Raw genomic sequence first — 23,928 nt, 5'->3', positions numbered from 1 at the left:
GGGAGGATCATTTTAGCTCAGGACTTCGAGACCAGCCTGGGCAGCATAGTGAGACCCCCGTCTCCACAAAATATAGAAAAGTTAGTGCCTATCGTCCCAGCTACTTGGGAGGCTGGGGCAGGAGGATCCCTCGAGCCCAGGAGTTGGAGGAAGCAGTGAGCTGTGATCTCACCACTGCACTCCAGCCCAGGCAACAGAGCGAGACTCCATCTCTTAAATAAAAAAGACAGAAATAGAAGGTAAAAAGAAAAAAAAAAGGGATACATTTTTTTTAAAAGAAAGATTTTTAAAAGATTCAAGAGAAAGTAAAAAATTGCTCACCCAGGTAAAGAAGATACAACATACAATTAACAGGAACCTCTGATAAGGAAGACAACAGAATAGAAAATCCAAAACTATTTTTAACTATCGTTAGGCAAGAGATGTTCTTAAATAAAAAAGATGTGAAACCGCACATGGGAAGAACACAACCCACCCGAGGACACAAATATGGAATAACCAATCCCAGATGCACTACAGCAAAGCCACAAGGCTTCAAGGAAAAAAGTCTTTGGACACCTAGACAAAAGTATAAAAAAGGAAATAAAATCAGATTATCAGCAGGCTTTGACAGCCACACTTACACAGGGGGAAAAAGTCTGTATTTAAGATACTGAAGGAAAGAAACACTATTAAAACTGACCCTCAGGTATAAAAGGTGCAAACCTACGTTCCCGTGAGCCATTCCAGAAGAGTCTGGAATAGAGTGAGACGCAGGCCAGGGCGGTGGCTCTTGGCCGTCATCCCAGCACTTGGGGAGGCCAAGGCGGGAGGGTGGCCTGAAGCCAGGAGTCCGAGAGAAGATTCGGAAAAGCACAGCGTGGAGACAGCAGCACGCAGACAGGCCGAAAGCATTAACTGAACTGTTCCTGGCCGATCTGAGATTAGAGGAGGGAAAGGGGAGACGCTGGCATGTGACAGCGAAATGCTCTCGTGACGTGTCAAGCAGCACAATGGGAGGAGGCACAGCCCAGACCACGGCTGCCTGCTTTCCAGGCCCGTGAGGGCGGGGCAGCGCCAGCACGCGCAGCCGTGAGACACTGTCATTCCGTCACCTCCTGTGTCTGCCAGAACCAGCCGTCCTCTCTCCTCCCATCCTGCCCTCCCCTCCTCCACGCCCCCAGCCCCTCACCCCCACCCCAGAGGGCCCAGAACCGGAACCCTCCGCGTGGAAGACAAGGATGTCATTGTGCAGAATGTAAGTCAAGTCACAGGCCTCTGATTCTGAACTGTCTGACCTGGGAAGAGCCGCAAGCACCGACGAGAGTGTCTCACGCACTCCCCGCTTTCCGCTGAGAAGGCTGCGACCCCAGTGGCCGCGAAGGCCCCGTGTCCCACGTCTGGCCTTCAAATAGCCGGAGACGCCGCCCCTGGCACAAGCTGCACCGCAACAGGAATGAGGACTTGGACGGACTGAAACCCACCAGTTACGTTGAAATCCATGAGTTTATAGCGATGGAAACATAAGGACATCGCTCAGCTGCTAAGGACGACAGGGACTGACTCACGACCTTAAGCTGGGTAAGGAAAAGGGGTCCCTCCAGCAGTAGCCCACCTCTCCTTTACAAACCACGCCCCTAAGTAGCCAAACAATAGTTGAGGGGCAGAGTCTCCAAAAAAGGGTCCCAACTGGTAAGTGAGAAAGAGCTCACAGCTGTGGAATGTCGCCACTCGCAGCCGCCCAGAGGGCCCGGCCCAGAGCTGCGCCTCCCGGCCAGCGGGACAGCAGTGCACGGTCCTGCCGCCGACGGGAGCAGTCGGGAGACTCTGCGCCCAGCTGCCAATGTGCAGGGAGCTCAGAGGACAGAGGAACACGCGGAACTGCAGCACGCGGCACGCCCAGCCACCCCTGACGCGGGAACAGGCAGACGCGCTGTGAGGATAAGAAAGCAACGGAGGGGCGAGGACCGTGGACCTGCTCACCACCAATATCTGGGAGCCATCCAGGAGCCGAGAGACGGAGAAATGGGGAAAGGGGACGCGTGGTACCCTCTTCTGTGTTCCTCCAGGGGTCTCAGGGCCCCTAGAAGTCACTTCTAGATTTCTTCGCGTGGTATCAAAAGGTGTGGCCAGGTTGGCCAGCCACTCACTCTACGTGGACTGGTGTGGCTCACCTTTTAGGCACTTGTGGCCCTCTGCATTATGGGAACACCCCAAAAGCACCGTGGGTTTAGGGTGACCGCTAGGTGAGAGGCACCTAGCACACGGCGGTACGGGAGGCAGTGAGCAGCTGCTGCGGTGGGGCGGCTGCCTGTTTGGTGACAGAGCCCAGCTGGCAGCAGAGGGAAAGGTAAAAAGAGCTCTATGGCTGTAAGTCGGCTTAATTAAAGCTGATATTCAGGCTGGGCGCGGTGGCTCACGCCTGTAATCCTGACACTCTGGGAGGCTAAGGTGGGAGGATCGCTTGAGTTCAGGAGTTGGAGACCAGCCTGAGCAAGAGCAAGACCCCATCTCTACTAAAAATAGTAAAATCAGCCAGGTGTGGCGCACACCTGTAGTACCAGCTACTCAGGGGTATCTAAGAATCCTACTGACACCCAGGATTTGGTGTAAAAATGGGACCCTTGATTTGAAGGCAAGAGAATCATTGAGCCCAGGAATCGGAGGCTACAGTGAGCTATGACGACACCAGTATACCAAGCTCGGGTGACAGAGCAAGACCCTGTCTTGACATTAAAAACAAAGCTGACATTCAGACTACGGTATTTCTTAGGGGGAAAGCCTTTTTGCCCTTTTTTTTTTTTTCCTCTTTTGGGTCCTGTTTCTTGGAATGTTTTTTTCAGTTGACTCAAAATGCTTTTTTAAACAACTATACGTTTGGTCCCCCTGGGGCCTTTCTTGGTGGCATAACTTGCATTTTGGAAACCTTAAAATCTCCCCAATTTGGCTCCTTCAAGATTTGCTCCTCCATTTCCTGCCACTTCTGCTCCCCCTTCGACACCACAGGAAAAGTCTGGCGATGATGTCTGGTGGCCCCCAGAGCCGCTGAGGGACTCAGAGGACAGCACCACACCCCGCTTTGGAGCCCAGGTTGAAGGCTCTGCTCTCTCCTGCACTGAGACCCCTCACTCCTTGGCTTTGGGGACCCAGGATGACTCTGTGCTATGAGAAAACATGACCTTTGCGTGTGCGATGGCCGAGGTTTGAGGTGGCCGCCAGCTCTGAAGACGAGTGGCTGTTACGCGGGGGCTACCCATTTCTTTGTACTTTTCGGTATGAAAAGTGTGGTCTGGACACCCTGACGCTCTGGACACACTCTCGGCTGCGGTTCGGCTGCCCTGGGGGTGGGGTGACTGGCGCTGGGGCGTCACCAGCCCTGGGCGAACGTCCCTGCGGCGAGGTGCACATGGGAGTGTCACACTGCCTGGCCCCATGGCCTTCCCCTCTTCTGGGGAGCCCAGGATTCAGTGTAAAGATGGGACCCTTGATCTGGGGGATCCAAGTGTTCGGCCTTCCAGCTGTGCCTGCTGTTCACACACGTGAGTGTCAGGCCCTGGGAACAGCGAACCCTCGCCGGCCTTGGCTGCCAATAGGCCCTGCCCTGCGCTGTGGTCCAGGTGGAAAACAAGACTCAATCAGAAACCGCCCATCTAAATGCAATTAGACTCCCTATAAAATCCTGTGGCAAATTATTACGATTTGTGTTACCCTGGCATCCATTTTTAATCTTCCTCTAATATACCCAAACTCCTTTAAAAAGCTTAAATTCCCACTCTGAGCGGTCAATTTGCTGCCCTGTTTTCTCTAAAACTCAGTGAGAGTTTTGGCCATGAAGAACAGATGAACTTTAACTTTTTCCGTTTACAAAGTTTGACTCCACTGTCCTTTTAAATTAGTCAGTTTTACCTGTCTCATGGCAAAAATATTAAAATCAAAGCTTTTAAAATCTTTGCAGTTTTTTATTTATACTTGCATACCCATTTCTATAGTGTCTAGATGGTACCAAATTGGCTTAAAAATAAATAAGTGCTCGTAAGTTAGTAAGCTCACATATTTCTCAACTTCATGTGACTTTGGTAATCTTTGGTAAATAAAACTAGTTTTAAAATTGTTAGTAAAATAAAATAGGAATTGTCTTCAAAACTATCAGTATGAAATGTAATTGGGACATTTTCACCTGGGCCCCTGGCAGGCAGGTGTAGGCTACCTTCAACAGATGTTTTAGGGTCACAGAACTGTTGCTTCTATTTCTGATACTTGTTTGACTTGTCTGTGAGCTTAAGTCTTAGAGCCATTAGATTCCGGCCCTAAATCAATGCCGGTGCTGAGGACTGGAGACATTCGTGGAGATACCTCTGGCCCCGCTGTGCTCCCTGGCTGCGCTGGGAAGGGTCAGACATTATCTTCACAAATCTTTTGTCCTGGGCTCTGCACCTGGTACATTTTAATAACAATTAAGATTGTTCTAGCCTGGGCAACGGCATGAGACTCTGTCTCAAAAAAAAAAAAAAAAAAAATTTAGATTATTTACTTCCTACGTTTTTACTGAAAATTAAGGCTATTAGGAGTTGATATGGTAATTAACAGACGTAATTAAAACTACTAAATATAAGATAAACAATTCCACAGACCCTGATAATTTTACCAAGGCTTTGTTCTATGTACAGAATGTGTAAGAAAAGATGTGTTTGGGGACAGAAAGGTTATAAAAAAATATAAAATATGGTTTTTATTAAAGAAAAGATAAATTTTGTCTAGTTTAGAGGTTATTTAAAGGTTGTTTTAAAGAAAAAAGATAGATAAAACTCAATGGATAGAAAGAGAATAGGAAAAATTGTAAGAGATTACACAAGGCTGATGGAAATCTTACCTTGTGTGGTCAAAGCTGATTGAGGTTAGGTGGATCTATTTATAAGACGTTATTAAAATTAGGCTTAATATCAATAATATACTGCAAGGGTAAAATGTGGTTTCCTCTTTTGAGTAAAATTTTCATACAGTATTAGTAAGAAATAACAAATTTTTTTGTTTATCTTTTCAGTAAACTGCAATTAAGAAGGAGAGAGGCAGAGACAGTTTCACACTGTCTTTATCAGGAGTTTGGAAAACTCAGTCTCCTCCTTGTCAAAGAGTAAAGGTTTTTGGTTTTTGAAACTGGTTAAACAAATGACTATTTTTTTATAGTGACCTGTGATCCTATTTCACTAACAGTGTTTTAAACCTTTTTTATTTTGATATCAGAATTTAAAACCTTAGATACATGATATACTTCCCAAAATCAAATTTTAAATTCTAAAATTAAGTCTTTGTGACCCAAACTAACTTAGACAGAAAAAATAAGGCCTCTGAAAGGCCAAGAGAGACATATTAGGCTTGTCTGGTATGTTAGAATTATACAAGAAACATTGTCAAGAAGAAATGGTACTTGAATGTTATTAATATGTGTTCCAAAATTACATGAGATTCCTAAAAATCTAATACGTCTTGGCATAAGCAGTCAATTGCTTTATTCTGATGCTTTTTTCTAAAAGTTTTTTGCAGATCCTAAAGTGCTGTGTCTTCAAGGAAATTCAGAGAGCGCCCTGACAGTACCTGGACACAGGTTTCTGGAAACTCCGGAGATCACATCACTGGACTAGGCAAAACCTCCCAGCACAGGAAGAACCACACGGACTGAACTGACAAAGGAGTGAAATGATTTTTTTTACTTTTTTTGTTTGAAACATTGAGGATTCTTTTCACGTTTTGCTTTCTAGAGTCAAGAAAACTTTTGTTCTTCTGAGCTATTATTTATAACTTACAGCAATTCGGTAAAATATACTTTTGTGAGCAAATCTGAGACATTTACCTTTCTCTCTACCTGATTTCTCCAAAATCTGGAAACTATTTGTGAGTACTCTTATCTTACGGCAATACAGTTATCCGCACACATCCGATCAACAGAATGTATTTTCATTCCATCTCTAGGATTGGGGGGTTGGAGGGGTGGTGAAGAAGAAAAACAGTACAATAAAAGAAAAAGAGAACAAACATAATCAAACTTTTTCAAAAAGGAAAAGGAAAAAACCCCAATGTTTTCTTTTCTAACAGGACACCTTGGAGACATGGGTAATGTGACGAGGCTTTGGCAGGACAGGTCAGAGGTGACCAGCCTGCTTTGAGGAACGGAAGGTGACTCCACTGAGCCACCACGAAGCCCCGTGGAGAGACTGGCCCGGCACCTTGTCCATGTGGTTCCCTTACAAGGCTCCTGACCTCGCGGTAGGTAAAGAATGTCACTTTCAGGCCGGGCGCGGTGGCTCACGCCTGTAATCCTAGCACTCTGGGAGGCCGAGGTGGGCGGATCGTTTGAGCTCAGGAGTTCGAGACCAGCCTGAGCAAGAGCGAGACCCCATCTCTACTAAAAATAGAAAGAAATTATATGGACAGCTAAAAATATATAGAGAAAAAATTAGCCGGGCATGGTGGCACATGGCTGTAGTCCCAGCTACTCGGGAGGCTGAGACAGGAGGATCGCTTGAGCTCAGGAGTTTGAGGTTGCTGTGAGCTAGGCTAACGCCACGGCACTCATTCTAGCCTGGGCAACAGAGTGAGACTCTGTCTCAAAAAAAAAAAAAAGAATGTCACTTCCTGACAGGCCCGGGAACCTCAATTACTCTGAGACCCGAGAAGGAGGAATTCAGCCGGTTCACACAGGCACCACAGGCACAAACGCACAGACTCATGGCGAATCCTTGGCTTGGCTTCCTGGCCTCAAGAGGCTTTAAAAAGTCTAATCAGATTCCTTAAGAGAAAGTTCCAGCAAATCTAACTTGAAAGGAGCCCCTCACTAGTCCCACAGCACTTTAGGCAAATAACCAGGCAAGTACAGTAAGACTAAAACTTATTTTGCAAATAAATTGGCCTATGACTTCCCTCTGGTAGAAAAGGGGGACAGGAGAACGAAAAACTATGCGTCAGAAGGAAACCACGGCACACCTGCTGTTAGAGTCCAGCCCTGGCCGCTGTTCTTGAGTATTTATTTGCCTACAATTTGAATGGAATCTTGAATTATTTCCTGGCTACAACAAGTCTCTAAAGAGACTCGTTTTAATTTTCTTCATGATGTTTCTAATTGGCTCCCCAAGAGGTTTTTTCCTCCCGTCCTGGCATACAGATTCCTTTTGACTGTAGTCCTTGCATGCATTATATTGCTACTGTGTGCGTTGTATCTCTATTATTGTTTTCAATTTACCAATGCTATGTATCTCTCCTTGTTTTACTTCTTGCAAGAAAACCCGAATCACGGTATTTCAAAGATTAGACGTGATTCAACAAAGCCTTGGAGGGAATTCCCTTCATTTGGAATCCGCGGGGCCTGACCTGTTTCCCACGGCCAACGCTCTGCTGCTGAGGCTGCAGGACACCAAGCACCCTCCCTCGGGGACCAGGAGCTACACTGCGAAGGAGGGGAGTGCTGAGACCGGAAGGGCCAGTTTGGCGGGGGGTCAGGGAAACAGCCTGTGGCAGGCAAGAGTGACAGCATATTAAAGGGAAACCACCATGGTGACCAATGTTTGACCCAGCTGCTCTGCAGCAAGGTCTTGAAACAAGGCCTGTAGCACAGGTAACCCCCCATAAAGAAACAAGGCCCGTAGCACAGGTAACCCCCCATAAAGAAACAAGGCCCGGAGCACAGGTAACCCCCCATACAGAAACAAGGCCCGGAGCACAGACAACCCCTCCTACAGACATTTATCTGACCTCCCCCGGGGTCAGGAGCTTCACAAGAACGTCCGACCCGTGACCAGCTGCACATGTTTCAGCGAAACAGCTCGCTGTAGAAAGGATATTTTCTGCAGGGCGGGTGCGGGGGTCCACCGTCTCTCAGCCGCCCGAGACACCACTTCTGCTCGTAAGTCCCTACGCAATGTGTCTTTCTGAGAAACTGGATTTGTCAGCCTCCTTCGTCAGCCTCCCAGTTGCCTCGGCCTTTGGGGGTAGGTTTGCACAGACCTGCTCGCCACAGAACAATTTCAAGAGAACGAGAGCTGAGAGAATCCACCCCCGGTAGACCTGCCCTAGGAGAACCGCTAAGGCCGTCCTGGAGCCGGAGGGTAATGGGGGCTGGAAACGTGGATCTACGGGAAGGAAGGAAGCCACCAGAAACGGTAAATAGGTAGATAAACATAAAAGACTATTTTCTTTCTTTCTCCCTATAATTTACCTAAGAAACAATTGAAAGTGGAAAGCAAAAACAAGAATACATTCAGGTTGGGTTTCTATCCATTAGAGTAAAAGATGTAACAACAAACAACACAAGAAACTAACAAAATGTGAACAGGAACAGGTGACAACTCCTTTGCTTCACACTGAGAACTGCCCATTCTCCTACGAGGGCTTATCCCACCTGCCCGCCCCAGAGGAACAGGCCCCCATGGCGATCATGCTTCTGACCGTCACAATTGCCCCATCTCCTCCTCATCAGTCTACGCCTCATCCTAGTGAACCATGCTGATCAAACACCTTTAAGGAAAGAACGTTTAGCTCATGTGACAGCCACAGATAAGTTGATTTGAATTTAAAGCATCGAATGTGAAACAAACATTCCCGGGCAGGTGAGACGACCGTGGACGGCGGGAGGCTGCTGCCCCTGCGTGTCTGTCCCCTGAGGACGACAGTCCCCAGGGCCCCTCCCAGACCTCAGTCCCAGCACACTCTTGTACCTCCGAGCCCGGTCCCGGTCCAGGACCATCCACTTTCCTCTTTTTCCGGGGCCCGATGGCCGCCAGCGCCGTGAGGTTGGCGTCGCGCTGCCTCATCTGCGCCAGTTCCTGCTGCTGCATCTTATTTTGTAAAGAAACGAGGAGGATCATTTCCCGCACGATTTTCCCTTACTACAAAAGTAATGCATAGACAACAAAGGGTTTTCTAAACTTTCTAAATTATAACTTCTTAAATGTTTTAACTTTTTTAATAATAAGCGTGTTCTATAATCAGAAAAATAAGGATTTTTCTAAAGCAAGAGATGCTCATCTTTAAACGCTCAAAATATGTGAACAAGCATAGAAACCAATGCCACCCAAAGAGAAGTCATCGTGAAATCTACGAGGAGGACACAAACTGCACAGGAGAGCACCTCTGACAGAGCATATTATTTAAAACAGATTAAACAGCTGCGTGAACGCCCTCTGTACAGAACCATCACGGTTTTCTGAACCTTTCTCTCTCCTGCTGGACTGTCCAGCCGACTGCGAACACGCTCGGGGGTGCAGCGAAGACCCGAGACTCAAAGACCTTTACCTCTTTTGCCTTCTGTTTCAACCGTAACTGCTCTGGGTCTTCTTGTCGGGATCGAGACTATTTTTGAAAGAAGCAGAAGAGAAGTTACGACCTAAACGTTTATCATCTAACAGGTGTTACTGTATTCATTGTACATCATCATCTAGGTCCCATGAAAGAATGCATATTAAATTTTTTAAATGCTTATAGCCAAAAGATGAAAATTTGGATTGCAGGTCATGGCAGAAAAGCCATCATTCTTAAGCAAAGCAATGCCATTTGGACACGATCAGAAACCAGATACGTAGGAGACGGCACGCCGGGGGGGCCGGCAGGGCTGCAGGCTCAGGTCCTGCATGGAATTATGGTCTCCTGCCCAACTCTTAATAACCTGGCTCTGAATGTTCTAGAACACACAGCAACGTAAGCTAAGGAGCCATGGTCTGGCTCACCAGGGGGTCCCTGCACACGCGCCTCACGCCCAAACTGAGGCGCCAGGACTCGAGCAGCTCCCCTGTTCAGGGGTTGCGCGTGCAGGTGCAGCGTGCCAAGGAGCGCGGCTGCTCTGCAGCCCCCGGTGACCACACGCACCAGCTCCCTCCAGCCAGCCTGGAGCACCGCCGGGCCCCCCACACCCCGAGTGCCGGGTGAGTCTGTCAGGCAGGAACGCGGGGGCGCCCAGAGCGACAGGCCGTGACGCGAGCACTCGCCTTTGCCGCCCGCATCAGGATCTCCCTCTCCTGCTCGTCCTTCCTCTGTTTCTCGATTTGATCGAGCTGTTCAAAGAATTTGAGCTGAGCCCGGACGTCACTCGCCTGCTCGTATCTGTCATCGTCCTACAAAAGAAGTAAAACACCATTCGTCATCAACGTGGGGACCTGGCAAGGGTTTCTGTGCACGGCTCCCCCGGGCCCAGGCCCAGCCCCGCCCTGCTGCTTCCCCGGACGGGCGCTGCGCCCAGGAGCGCCGTCTGTGCGTATGTGCAGAGAAGAGCCTCGTGCTGGTGATCTTGGGGGCTCACAGTAGCTTCCACTTTATACACCTTGATATCATCTGTTTTATTTAGTAATATATAAATTATTTCTGCAGCAACACAGACCATTTCTAAAGCACACGGCCAGGTATGTTTACTTGGAATCTACTTTGACAGTGGCACCAACACCTGGTGAGGGGAGCAGCACCTGCCTCGGGCTGGCCCACTCCTGGCTGCTCCACGCTGAGAAGGACGAGGCAGGCATGTTTCATTTTGAAAACCTGCTTCGTGAGGACAGGGGTGCAGCCACCTTGGGGGGCTGCAGGCTCAGCTCCTGGCCCAGGAGAGGAGGCCAGCACTCAGGGGTGCTGGGAACCCCGGGGTTGAGTAAGAGTGGAAAATTTCACAGTTTTCAAAGCTGAAAGGGTTCCTCTTCCAAGAGGAAAATCCGTTTGGAGCATCCTCGTGCAGGGACCTCCCAAGTGCAGGGACCCCACCCCAGTGCAGGGCCCCCCCCCCCAGTGCAGGGACCCCACTCCAGTGTAGGAAAGCGCAGCCAGGGCCTTCCCAGCCCAAGTTCCCAGAGCATGTGCGGAAGCCACGTGGCTAAAAGAAATGGAATCTTCCCCAAATCTAGTCCTGTGAAAAATTCAGAACAAGTTCAAAAAGGACATGAGGGCTCCCGGGACACCTGTGCCCTGTGCCTGGGTGTGGGGAGGCGGCGTCCAGACAGCATCGCTTGGAAACCAACGACAGAAAGACGCTCCCCTAGGAAAGCAGCTACGTTACCTTATAAGAGAAGTTCTTTTGCTGAGCTGTTTCCGATATTTTTTCTACAAGATTTTGTAGCCTCTGTTGCGTGGCATGTGATACATAACTTACTACATCTGGGTGTAATTCTGTTATGCCGTGTTTTTTACCTAAAGGTTAGGCAACAAAAAATATTTTAGAATCATTTAAACACTCTTTCTTTCCTCACTAGTGTCTCTTCTCTTATCCACCAACACGGCTGGACACGGTTCAGCAGCAGCACAGGCGGCCCAGGCAGGGTGGAGACGGCGTCTACCCACACGTCAGCTACTGGGAACCACCACCAGCAACCACGTGGAAACCGAGGCAGAACACAGGACGAGGTGCCAGCTGCGCTTACGTGACGCCCCCAGGCTCCAACAGAGACGCCGGCAGAGGGTGAGGTTCAAGTGACCCTTTGTGAAAGTCACGGTGCACACCAAACCCTTCTGTGGACGCTAAACACCCTAGGACGGTCCCTAAATGCGGGCTTACCTATTTCTAATATTCTTCTCTGTAAAGGCGCTGGGAGGAGGAAGGTTTCGTCTTTACAGGACCGTGTTAACGTGCCCACTAATTCAGAGTTTGTGGCTAATATTCTCGCACTTTCTTCTGACAGGTTTACGCCGGCCATTGATGCAACATCATTAATGTCATCATCGTCCCTTGAGAAAGAAGAAAAGGTCACTCCAGCTGCACAACGGATTCGTCAAGAGCAGGGCTGGGGTGCTTCTGACTCGGTGGGCAACGGACACGGGGCAGGAACCCCCCGTGTAGAAATCACAGCTAGCGCCCACGCCAGGCGCTGTCCTCCAGGTGCTGCCCCTGCTGGGTCCTGCCGTCAGAAGGAGGCGTCTAGCTACCTTCTTGGAAAGCTAATCTGCTCTGCTGAAGGACAGCTGCGGGGTCAAAGCACACAGATGTGCAGACGCAGCGGGGCCAGGCCCGCAGGGGGCCAGACCAGGAGCGCCGCTGGCTGCTTCAAGCACCCCGACCCACGTGACACCTCAAATATCTCGACAGCTCTAATGCTTTCCACAATAATCACAGAGCCTCAGAAAAGCTGGAAGAAAGATGCAAAGAATTTCTTCCAGAAGCATTTGAGAGTGAGCTGCCGACCTGACACCCTCATCCGGGACACTTCCGTGTGTGCCCCCACAGACAAGGGGGTCCCCCACAGAACCAGGGGTGCCACGGAACCCAGGCCACGAGCAGCGGTCCACGACTGCCAGCCACTGCTCAGGCCTCCCGGGTCGGGTAACTGTCCCCACAGTGACTTTCCCAGCAGGAGGATCCACGTGCGCGTCACACGCTGCCTTCAGCTGTCGCGCCTCCTCAGTCTCCTTCAGGCTGGAACATTCCTCAGTCTCTCCTGACTCTCGTGCCCTTGACGCCGGGAAGGGTACAGGAACGTCCTCTCGGAGGAGACGCAGGCTCCACAGCCCTGCCAGGGGTCCTGCCCGAGTCGTGCAGCCTCCACGGGTGGCTCCATTATGGACGTGCAGTCTGAGCGGGAGACAGGGGGACCTGCCCGGCATCCCCCAGGGGTCACCAGTGCCTCGCGGGGTCCACACAGCCAGTCCTTCTCCGTGTGCTCGCCCAGTGACCGACACAGCCATGGGCCTCCCTGACGGTCACAGTGCCTGCCGGGCAGGGTGATGCTCGGAGGGCGTCTGCTGACTTCCGAGCCCTCAGTCTGTGAAGGCTGCTCTGTGACGTAGCAAAATGGTCCCGCTCCTCTCGCACTTTCCTTATCCCAGCCCTGGACACAGGCTTTTCTCTGAGGAGCCCTTGCCATTTTTAGTGGAAGATGTTTCTAGAAGATAAGGGCTGAGTCCAGGCGTGCTCACTGCTGTGGGGTATTACTAAGCCCTGGCTCTTTCAGAGGACAAAGCCAGGAATTGACACTCTAGCTGCAGGTACCTCCGGTACACCTGTGCACACGGACACCTGTGAGTGTGTCAGTCTACGTCACCTTTAATCCCGCACCAGAGGGCTCACCTGAGTCCACTCCTTTCCCTGGACGGCCAAGCCCTCCCTCGACAGAAACCAGCGCTTGCCGCAGCCTCGGCCAACCTGCTTTCCCACGTGCAGATGGCCTAATCCCTCCCCAGCCACTCAGGTGCTGACCCCACTGCTGGGCTGCCCCGGCACACCGGCCCTCACCCTGCTTGCGCTCGGGCCACCGTCGGTCCCACCCCTGCCCTGCCTGGTGGGGATGAAGCGCCGGGGACAGGGAAGAGGCACAGGAAACCCGAGACACCGGCACACCCCCCACCGGCTGACCACCGCTCACGGTGGCCCACGGCCTCCCCGTCACTCAGGCCCCGCGGGCACCTGCCCCGGACAGGGATGCTCAGACCCAGGGATGCTCAGACCGGCTGCGGATCAAGAGCCGGAAGCAAAATGCAGCGTTGCTGGAGGTTCTGAAGCTGCACAAAGGGCCGAGGGGCAGGTGACGCGCCCCGATCTGAACTGTGATGAACTCAAGACACCACGCTGTGACATTATAAAGATGAATTTTCTATTAGTTCACGTAAAAACACCAGTTGGTCCACGGTCCCGCTACCTGTATGAAGCAACCTCTCTGAGCTGGCCCTGTGGGGACACACGCGCTGTGCGGCCGTCGGTCCACACCGAGCACGGCGGGACACGGGGTCACAGCCCTAGCGCCGGGCCACGTGGGGAAGACCCCCAGGCGGGAACGGGGCGCGGGTTCCGCGCTCTCCGCCACGGCCCGGGCCCGCTCCTTACCGAAACGAACCTCCCCCGGGCTCCTTCAGTTTGCTTTTCTGGGCAGCGGCTGCTTGTGCGGAGACGGCGGAGAGGGCTTTGGCTCCAGGCAGCACGGCGGGTTTCACCACGGGGACTGCGGGGCAAAAGGCACAGGGAGCCGCGTGAGGCCTGGCGCCGTCCTCCCGGCCGGCGCAGCAAGGTTCACATGCTCAGAGTCTGACTCTAGACCACAGTTAAAAGGTTTCGCTGCGTCTCTCAAGCATTCATCTTCCTGTGTTTCACCAAACTGCTTTAGGTGCAGGGATGACTACGGATAAGGAAACCCACAGCGGAAAATGCACGCTTAATTCTAGAAACCCGAGCCATCGTGGTGCTGGTCGCACAGCTTTGTACACGTGATCAGTGCCACGGGGTCACGTACTCAACACGGTCCATTTCCCGTGGTGTCTGTTTTACCACAGTTAAAATGAATGAAGCCCCAGCAATGCCCCGGCCGGCGCACCTGGCTGCAGCGGGTTCAGCTGGATCTGCGGGGGCGCGGTGAGCATGATCCGGCTGTGAGGCTGCCGCAGGGCGACCATCGGCGTCTGCGTCAACGTCACCTGCGGGGGCCGGATCAGGGCTCCTGGCTTCGGAGGCTGCTGGATCACCTGAGGCAGAGCGGCAGAGAGCAGAGAACACAGGTGAGCTCAGTCCCCGAGTGCAGAGTCTGCTTCCCAGCGAGAGGCTCTTCCCTTCATTTTCACACCCCCCGGCGGGGAGCTCTGGGAAGACCCCACGTGCACCTCGGCCCCAGCGAGCCCCAGGACCGCGCTCCGTGCGAGACATCCGAGGACCAGGGCAGGTCAGGTGGGCAATGCCCGCGTAGGGGCCACGCGTGAGCCAGCAGGTTGGGCAGATTTGCTACCTGGAAGGGGCACTTGGTCAGTGCCTGGAGGGCCTGGGGAGCCAGTGAAGTCTGCCGAGCTCAGAGCCCCGTGAGGGACAACTGCCCCAGAAGTTAGCAGAGGTGAAACTGCCGCCTGGTGGCCGCAGGTCAAGTGACTCTGCTCTTCTGCAGTTTCTCTGGGGTTGGAAGGCTGAGACCGCAGTGGGCTTGGGTGGCCAGCGTCCTCCCCTGCCTGGACTTGGCCCCTCCAGGGCCTCTACCACTGTCCCCAACTTGGCCTGCCCAGTCCCCACACTGGGCCTGCCCAGCCCTGCTGCTGCCCCGCCTCTCCCTCTCCACAGCCTGGCGCACAGCAGGGCCGCGAGGGCCGGGGGTACTGACTGTGACCTCGCTCAGAGACGCTGGGTCCCTGTGGAAGCCACACAGCTCGAGTCCACCCAGCCCAGCCCCAAACCTCTGAATTCAGTTTCTGCCTTTTACAAAGGCAGCCTCAAGGGTATAGCTTAGTTATGGGATACTTGCAGGGGGCTGGGGTGGCGCCCCATGACAGAAACTTTTCTGCAACAAAAGCTGGACATTCCCACTCAGTAGGGCCAGCCTCAGGCAGCTCAAGCCAGTGTTGCCACCTAAGGAGGCTGGGACAGGCCCAAGGAAAGCCCCTGGTTTCTAGACCTTTCCAGGCTTCAGAGTGTAGGTGACAGACTGACCCACCAGCCTGACCGCACACTCTGCAGTGGGAGCAGAAGACAGAAGCCGCCTCCTGGTCAACACAGCGTCTGCGCACGAGAATACCCCGCCACGGCGCGCCACTGGTGCAACCAAGCAGTAGAGTTAAAACCGGTTTATCAGCCACTGACTGCCCTTACGCTGCGCTGTGGCAAAGGCCCGGCAACCTCTCCCCACCCAGTGCCAAGAGGAGGATGAGCGAGCCCTGTCTGTGTGTGTGGACGCCGCCCTCCTGCTGCCCAGGCCTCCCTGGCCTTCCCAACACAGCCTCCCCACGACTCTGGCACCCGTTCTCCTCGCCACTGACCAAGCAAAATCAAGCGTGGACTTTAGCTGAGCACACACACAAACACCCCACTTGGTTATTGTCTGTGCTCCGTGGGAACATACACTGTACGGCCCACTATTAATGACGGGGAGCCTGCATTGTTTTATTTTTGTTTTAAGCTGTCTTTATTTTTTTTTTTGAGACAGAGTCTCACTCTGTTGCCCAGGCTAGAGTGAGTGCCGTGGCGTCAGCCTAGCTCACAGCAACCTCAAACTCCTGAGCTCAAGCGATCCTCCTGTCTCAGCCTCCCGAGTAGCTGGGACTACAGGCATGCATCACCATGCCCGGCTAATTTTTTCTCTATATATTTTTAGCTGTCCATATAATTTCTTTCTATTTTTAGTAGAGATGGGGTCTCGCTCTTGCTCAGGCTGTTCTCGAACTCCTGAGCTCAAACGATCCGCCCACCTCGGCCTCCCAGAGTGCTAGGATTACAGGCGTGAGCCACCGCGCCCGGCCTAAGCTGTCTTTAGAGAAACAAAACCCCTCTGACATTGAAAAAACTTCCTCTCCACATTTGGTGAACCCTTAACGCCCATGGGAGGAGCACAGCACCGGGACCAGCACTGGGGAGGCTGGACCCAAACCGTAAGGAAGCGAACCACGGACGAGCAGCTGGTGGCTCTGCCTCTCGGGTCCCACTTATACCCGCCCTGTGCCGCGAGCTGCTCTGTCCCGAGAAACCAGCCCCCCACCCCCAGCTGCAGCCTGACCGTCTGATGCCAGGCACAGGCGCCTGCGTCTCACGTCTGGGCCGCTGCTCCCCACCCGGAGAACGTCCATCTGCAGACACGCTGTGCTCCTCGAACCAGTAAGGCCCCCCCCCCCAATGGCACGGGTGAGGGACGTGCAGGGGTGTACATTTCACTTTACTGAGAAATAAAATGCGAAGTCGCAGGGCCTCAGGCTCCAGACTGTCTCTTAACTGTTTGAGGTTAACACCCAAGCTTCTTCCTAGCAGCTTTCCCGCACGCCCGTGCAAAGGTTTCTCTGAGCCGTGGCGCTTTATCTAAGAGGCTGGCGGGCGCGCTGGCGCGGCAGGCGGGCTGTGGAGGGACGGGCGAGGCTTGCGCCTTCCGTACCAGCGGTGTGGGCTGCCCCTGCTTGCCGACGCCCACCTGCGTGGGCTGCGTGAGGCTGAGCACGGGGGGCTGGAGGGCGCTGGTCACGGTGGCCGCCGTCTTCCCTGCCGTGCGCTGGACCGAGCCGCTCAGCACCACGGCCGTGAGCGCCGTCGTGGCCTGCGAGGTGGGCGGCGGCTGCTGCTGGCTCTGCTGGATGAAGGCCGCTGAGTCAGGGGTCAGCTGCCTCAAGGCGGGTAAGCTCCTCTGGGGGGGAGACAGACACGGGGTCAGGACAGCGCGCTGATTCCCTTCGGAAACACTCAGAACAGTTCTCCCGCTCATGGCAGGTTCCAGACCGTCGCGGACGCCTCTCTGGACGTCAGGTGCCGACACCTCCACGGCTCATTCCCTCCCACCAAGAGGGATTATTCTCAGTAAGAACTGTCCAAAATTTGTTTAAAAAACAAAAGAAGCCGCATCTTTAAAATACTTTTAAGAATGTGCCGACACCCACAATCCCTGAGAGAGACGACCCGACGCTGCTGGAACCCTCGGTCCCGGCCGGTTCCGCGAGCGCCGCCCCCTCCCCGCTCCCAGGGAGCACAGGCAGAACCGCAGCGGCAGGGTCCCCAGACCCTCTGCGCTCCGCGCCCCCAGGCAGGCAGCACGAGGGGGACACACACCCGGAGCCCTGCAAGGCCCACCCTCCCCTCCTGGGGCCCGGCTGCCGCCGGCAGGCGCCAGGACCTGCCACTCACCTTCAGGAAAGGCACGAGGTAAGGCTGAGGCGAGGAATTAAGTTCCCGGTATAACCTGCTGGTGAAGTCCTCCGCTTCCATTTTTCCATCCTTAAAGACAAGACCCACACGGAGCTCTCGGTGATGAAGGTTCACACACACCTCCCAGCTCAGCGTCACCAGCCTCGTCCCCACAGCTGCTCCCGCCACTGTCTCCCTCGACAGAGGGGAATGGCGGCTGCACGCACTGACAGGCTCCGGGGACACGCGTGGCAGATGCTCACCCCGGACACCGCTGAGCAGCAAGCTGCTGACTGTGTCTCCCTCTGGGCGCGTCACCCCTACTCCGTCCCCTCCTCAGCTCTACCCCATGCCCGTGTTCACGTAATGGCACCAAGCACCTACTCGGTGTCACAGGGCACCAGGGGCCAACACAGCGGGCAGCTGGCCCAGCCAGGGAGTCGGCATCCTGCCACCCCTGCGGGCACCAGCGGGGCTGGGAGTCGCGCAGAGGGACACAGGCACAGAGCAGGAGCACAGCCTGTGTCAGGAGCTGAAGGCACCTGGTGCGAGGAGGGGAAGCCACGCGGGGCGGGCAGGAACTAGGTCCTCACGGCCTTTTGCTACGCGAAGGCATGCGGACTGGACCCTGAGAGGGGGGGACACGTGGCCGCTCGGCAAGGAGAAGGGCACGGAAAACTGGCTGCTCCGGACGGCCGGGCGTCGGGCCGAGGGCCAGCGACCCCAGGTTCCCAGAGCAGACAGCCCGGCCCCCGCAGGAGGCAGATGTGGGGCCTGGGACAGGCAGGTTAAGGAGAGGAGGACTCGCCCAGGGGACGGCGTGTCATTCGCCGAGACAGAGGTGGGGAGGGGGAGGCCAGCTCCGCTGCTGGAGCACAGACGTGTTACAGTGGCCTCCACCATGGGGAGGGGACAGAGCCGGGCCTCTGGGGGGCTGTGGACACTTGGGAATTTAACGAGAGGCAGAGCCACTCGTCCTGCCAGCAGCCGAGCCCAACCCTAACTGACGCTGAGGTTGGCAGGCGTGCACAGCAGCACTCAGGGACTCAAAGACGTCACGTAGGAAAGGGCCGGAAGAGGGCTGCAGGGGACCCTGACAAGAGCACAGCAAGTGGAGGAGACAATCATAGGCCAGGCACCGTGGCGCCCCTCAGCGGCAGGACACGGGACCATGGCAGTGCCGGGCAGCCGCCCGCCCCAACCCCTGGCCCCAGGTGCGCACAAGCAAGTCCAGCCGCAGGCTCCTGGCTGGGCCGACACACTCCACCAGCAAAAGATAGAACACACAGACTCCAGGTCGGGGGACGGCCTACGCCCAAGTTTCCTCCACAAGAGAAATCGGAAGGAAAGAAGAGCCAGAGGGGGCAGGAGCCTGAGACTGAAAGAGACGCGTAAGTCACTGTAGTGTGGGGCCCTGATCTGAGCAAGCCGCTGGGACACACGCCGTAGAACGCCAGGGGGACGTGAACACCGCAGGGTGGTCGCTGGTTAGGAAGGGACTCTCGGGGCTGTCAGGCGTGATCGGGGTGTCGCAGCTGTGTCTGCAAGAAGTGCCTCGATTTCCAGAGATCCACTGGCACATGCAGGGGTGGGGGCAGGGGCAGGTGGCAACGGGTCCGGTGTCACAGGCAGAAACTGCTGCTCGGTCGGACATTGACACAACCGGAGACGGGATGTAGGGGTTCCTCACACTGTTCTTTCCACTTCTGTGCGCTTAAAACTCTCCGTTTATGGCCAGGCGCGGTGGCTCACGCCTGTAATCCTAGCACTCTGGGAGGCCGAGGCAGTAGGATCGCTCGAGGTCAGGAGTTCGAGACCAGCCTGAACAAGAGCGAGATCCCGTCTCTACTAAAAATAGAAAGAAATGATTTGGACAGCTAAAAACATATATAGAAAAAAATTAGCCGAGCATGGTGGTGCATGCCTGTAGTCCCAGCTACTTAGGAGGCTGAGGCAGGAGGATCGCTTGAGTACAGGAGTTGGAGGTTGCTGTGAGCTGGGATGATGCCATGGCACTCTAGCCTGGGCAACAGAGTGAGACTCTGTCTCAAAAAAAACAAAACAAAACAAAACAAAACAAAAAAAACCCCTCTCCATTTATAAACAAGTAAAACCACTGGGGCGGGGAGGGAGCAGAGGAAGCGAAGGCCTTAGAAACGTCATCTTTCAGATGTGCTTAAAATTGCTCCTGTGATGCCCAACAGGACACCCGCGTGCCACAACCGACTGCTATCATCCGCCTTCCACACCCCTCCGGACAATGGAGGCGCCTCCTTGCCAACACTCCGAGGGGCATAAACGCATCAGAAAACAGTGAAGCTAAGGGAACGGGGCTCTGGGTGGGGCACAGGACAGCCACCTGGCGAAGTCCCAGAACACCGGAACCCAGGGAGGAGCGTCTCCCCGGTGTGCGCACCCTTCCCGCGACCTGTGACCCGCGACCTGCGACCCGCGGTCGCGCCCTGCCAGCACCCTCGCTGCTGACGCGGGCACGGCGGGGAGGCTGCTGGCGACACACACCGCGCTGGAAGGCAGGGGCCGAGCGTGAAAGCTCTTACCAGTAAGTTCTGCACTAGCTCCTTCACGTTAGCTGCCGTCTCTGTGGACTGTTTACCAGATGAGGCCAGTTTTATTAACGTAGATAGAAAATTTTTACATTTCTTCACATTTTCCATAGTTTCCTAGATTAAAGTAAAAAGATAAAAGTGATAAAGATTTAAAAGGCAGATTTTCATCATAGCCTTTGGTTTAACCAAAATACATATATACATATAAAAGATACACGTTTCTTCTCTAAACTTCCTTCGAGAACACGCATGAGCTCGCATGGCCCGTGCAGACAGGGCTGAGCTCTGAGTCTGGCCGCTCGGCAACCAAGAAAACAGCCAAAAACCTGAGAAAGATGAACCTCCGAAGACGTTTGTCATAGTTCTACTTATCATAAAGACAAACTGACGCCTGTCTAAATGTACATTAAAAAAGAATCAAATTATGCGCAGACATTAAAAGTCACAAAAAATACTCACCAAAGAGACATGAAAAAAGTTATAAATAAAGTATGATACCCCATTTTGTTTAAAGGTGTACATATATATATATATAGATTGCAAATGCCGTATAGTCCATGTGGCTTTTGGCACGGAAGCTTCTGCACCGTCTGACGCCCTTAAGCAAGAAGTGGGGGCCCCTTCCTGCCCCCTCCGAGGCCACTGCCCTCAGGGCCCCCCTTACACGGGGAAGTGCCAGCCCCCACACATTCGCACAGCCCCCCACTGTCCACAGAATCCTCCAAGAACCAGATGGTGGTCTGGGAAAGAAGTCGACCCAGGGTGGGCTCAGGCTGCTCCTTCCGGCCGCCGAGCCCAGGGCCCGGCCACCTCTGAAGGTGCCAGGAGGAGGAGCGGCTCTTACCGTGGCAGCTGTGGAGGTGGTGGTGGCCCCTGGGACCGTCCGCTGAGGTGTCCCCGTCTGAACAGCTGTCGCCGTCCCAAGTGAAGCTGTTTGGGCAGCACCACCCAGAACAAGCTGAGGCTACAAGAAGCCAGAACACGAGGTCAATGCATCTCGTGCCACAAACAGGCTAGGTGGAGACAGGCCTGGCGTCTGGCAAAGGAGAACAAGACTCCCCAGAGAAGCAGGGAACCCCCAGCCAGCTGCCGGCCCAGCGCCGCGGCCTCCCAACCAGCTGGACGGGTAAGTGCGGGTGGCACACAGGAGGTGGCCGACAGCACCCCGGACGGACCACAACCTGGCCGCGCCCGGAGGGCCGCAGTACTGGGCACCTGGGGAAGCCGTATTTTGCGCCTGCATTAAAAACTGACAGAAATAAAGCCAATCGCTGGCAAGATCCTGGTTTTCAGAAGTCAACAGGATGATAAAAGTCACAGTGAAAAGTGACCAGTGTAAATAATCCTAGGCAAACCAGATCCCCATCTCTCAGAAGTTAAAACAACAGCACAGAAGAATGACTGCGAACTCCCTCCTCTCAGCCCCGCAGCGAGGCTGCCAGGGCGTCCCCTCCGCAGGGGACCATGCCAGGACTGACGTGGAGGGCAGCGTCCTGGGCTCCCCCCTTCACTCTCCCAAAGTGAATCTCGACAAGCAGCCTCCCTGGGCAAGCGAGGCCGGGGTGTCAGTCACCCTGCGGGCAGGGAGGTGCCACTTTGCTAAGCAAACGAACCGGGCAATTCAAACTACTGCCCCTTAGTCAAATTCCTAACATTTCTATTTTACATGAATGATCACAATGCAAATATTTACTGATTTTTTAAATTAGTATTTTTCCAATTTATAAATCCAGCCATCAACATTTCTCTCTCCAGTTTTTTAAACAATCCTTTTTTGGGACTTCGGAAGGCCGGGAGCAGCGCAAGCCCTGAGCGTGACTCAGTCCTGCGTCCTGCGTCCTGCGTCCCCACCGCGGTGCACGGGCAGCACTGAAAGCACACAGGTCTCCCGGGTCCCCAAAGTCACACCCCTGGCTGCAAACGCCAGCCCAGGGTGGGGCCGTGGGACAGAGACAATGCGCTGTTTCTTTATAACTCTGAGTTCCTTTACTCGTAGCAGTAAGTCTTTATTATTTGTGTAACTGAAACTCAGCTAATAAAATGCTTCAAATGAAGAAAATGTAAAACAATCAACCCAGCAGCTGTCTCTGGGCAGTCGGGGACGCAGAAGTATCCAGACACTTCCCGTCCGTGGGGAGTTTTCCTTCCCATCAAAATGTATCCCTCACGTTTGCTGACCCTACGGATACGTACTTCACACCTGGGTAACGTCACGACTGTGTCTGCTTATCCTCATAAATTGACCTTCCACTAAGTTTGATGCAAAAACCTGACTATGAGCTTCACTTCCTTCTCAGCAAAACCACCGTAAACTGGAAACCCAGATGCGCCCACCACAGAAGGCCCGACCGAGGCTCCTTCCAGATGCGCAGGGGCCTCCGCGCCAGCGCTGGCTTCCTGGGCCCGAACCACCCTCCTTCCTGCTTCCACTCGCCACAGCCGCCAAAGGCCAATCGAGACGTGATCCCAGGGAGTGGAAAGCCCAGAGCTGGGGCATCCCGGAGAGTCCTCTACCCCCACTCAGCCTCAGTTTCCCCATGGGACTGCGTGAGGATTCCGGACCAATCAGCACCACATCAGGGCCCAGCGCCCAGTGCACAGCAGCTGTTTCCCAGTCAATGCTGCAGACCCACATTCCAAGGGTGCTTCTGAACCACTTTGCTCCCGGCTGCTTCCACCTCCACCTGACCGCCCAGAGAAGGCTGCTTCCCTAACCAGGTGTGCCCTCCCTGGCCAGGTGTGTCTCCCCTACCCAGGTGCATCTCCCCTTGCCAAGCGTGTCTAGTCCTAGGTCAGCTGTGTGTCCTCCCTGGCTGGCCCCTTGCCCTCTATGTCACACAGAGGGCCGGTCTGGCAGGTGCACAAAGGCGTCTCCATGGCTCTGCGGGAGGGGCTGAGCTGTCAGGAGCAAGGGCACCCACCCAAGAGACCAGCGCCTACTCCAGAACACTCTCCCCTTTCGCAGCTTAAAACACTATTTGGAAAACCCCCCGGTTGACACGGAACATTTCTAGAACTATGCTTTTATTACAGGCAAAGGGCACAGGCCACAGGGCAGCGGTGCAGGGAGGCGGCCAGCGTGCCGGCTGCCAGACTGGGAGCAAGTTCCAGAACCTCCCTCAGCTCATCCGTAAAGGCATCGGTGAGAGGAGACGAACACGGCATCTCCTTCACGCGGCCCTGAGAGCAGCAAGCAAGCAAAGGCACACGCAACAGCCAGGATGACGCCTGGGACAGGCCCGTGCTCAAATGGCAGCTGCTGTCGTCACGGTTACCTGAAAAGCCACCCGTGCACAGACATAACCTATCCTCCTGCAGCCGTCTCCTGCTTCAGAGACACCTTCTCATCAATAAGGTGGTATTTGTATTTTTATTTTAATAATCATACTCTGGCATAGCGGGAAGTTTCAAAAAGTGCTGCTGGTATTAAATTCTGTGTGGCTTCAAAGAAAAAGAAACCTTGATCGATCCTGCATTGGTCATCAGATAAAAAGCATCTTTGTCAAGGAGAAAACTCCTCCCAAAACTCAGCTTGGCGTCCAATACAGAAGCTCATAAGGCCTGCTCATTCCGCTGAAGAAAACCGCGTGGTGCCGGCCCCCGCAGATGCGCGGAGCTGCCGTGTGGCTCACCTGGACCCCGGGGGAGCGCTGCAGGGTGGTGGGCGGGGGCACCGTCGTCTGTGCCTGAGACACTTGCTTGATTATGGTAGTTGGGGTCACCTGCCGTGCGATGATGGGTGTCCCGGGTGCCTGAAAGACAAGTCCGTCATCAAGACAGGCGACCTGCAAGAGGAATTTCCCGCCCACCGAACACAGAAGTCAGTCCTCAAACATGTGAGTAACTGGTGTACTCAAG

The 23,928-nt window shown here is 54.0% G+C and overlaps 1 protein-coding gene across 1 annotated transcript in view; it reads right to left on the bottom strand.

Moving 5' to 3' along the window:
- Positions 1-23,928, bottom strand: part of TAF4 (TATA-box binding protein associated factor 4) — a 75,800-nt gene that overhangs the window by 5,646 nt on the left and 46,226 nt on the right. The window contains exons 3-14 of the mRNA XM_069495583.1: positions 23,703-23,822; positions 20,915-21,034; positions 20,062-20,184; positions 17,504-17,593; positions 16,764-17,009; positions 14,241-14,388; positions 13,757-13,871; positions 11,498-11,667; positions 11,003-11,133; positions 9,951-10,076; positions 9,262-9,318; positions 8,685-8,804 (exon numbers count right to left, since the gene is read on the bottom strand). Coding sequence (XP_069351684.1) covers positions 8,685-8,804; positions 9,262-9,318; positions 9,951-10,076; positions 11,003-11,133; positions 11,498-11,667; positions 13,757-13,871; positions 14,241-14,388; positions 16,764-17,009; positions 17,504-17,593; positions 20,062-20,184; positions 20,915-21,034; positions 23,703-23,822 — 1,566 coding nt within the window. The remainder of the gene's footprint in view (positions 1-8,684; positions 8,805-9,261; positions 9,319-9,950; positions 10,077-11,002; positions 11,134-11,497; positions 11,668-13,756; positions 13,872-14,240; positions 14,389-16,763; positions 17,010-17,503; positions 17,594-20,061; positions 20,185-20,914; positions 21,035-23,702; positions 23,823-23,928) is intronic.

This window comes from Eulemur rufifrons, chromosome 20 (assembly GCF_041146395.1).
Source record: "Eulemur rufifrons isolate Redbay chromosome 20, OSU_ERuf_1, whole genome shotgun sequence".
Lineage (NCBI taxonomy): Eukaryota > Metazoa > Chordata > Mammalia > Primates > Lemuridae > Eulemur > Eulemur rufifrons.
This window is presented reverse-complemented; position numbering and strand designations above follow the sequence as displayed.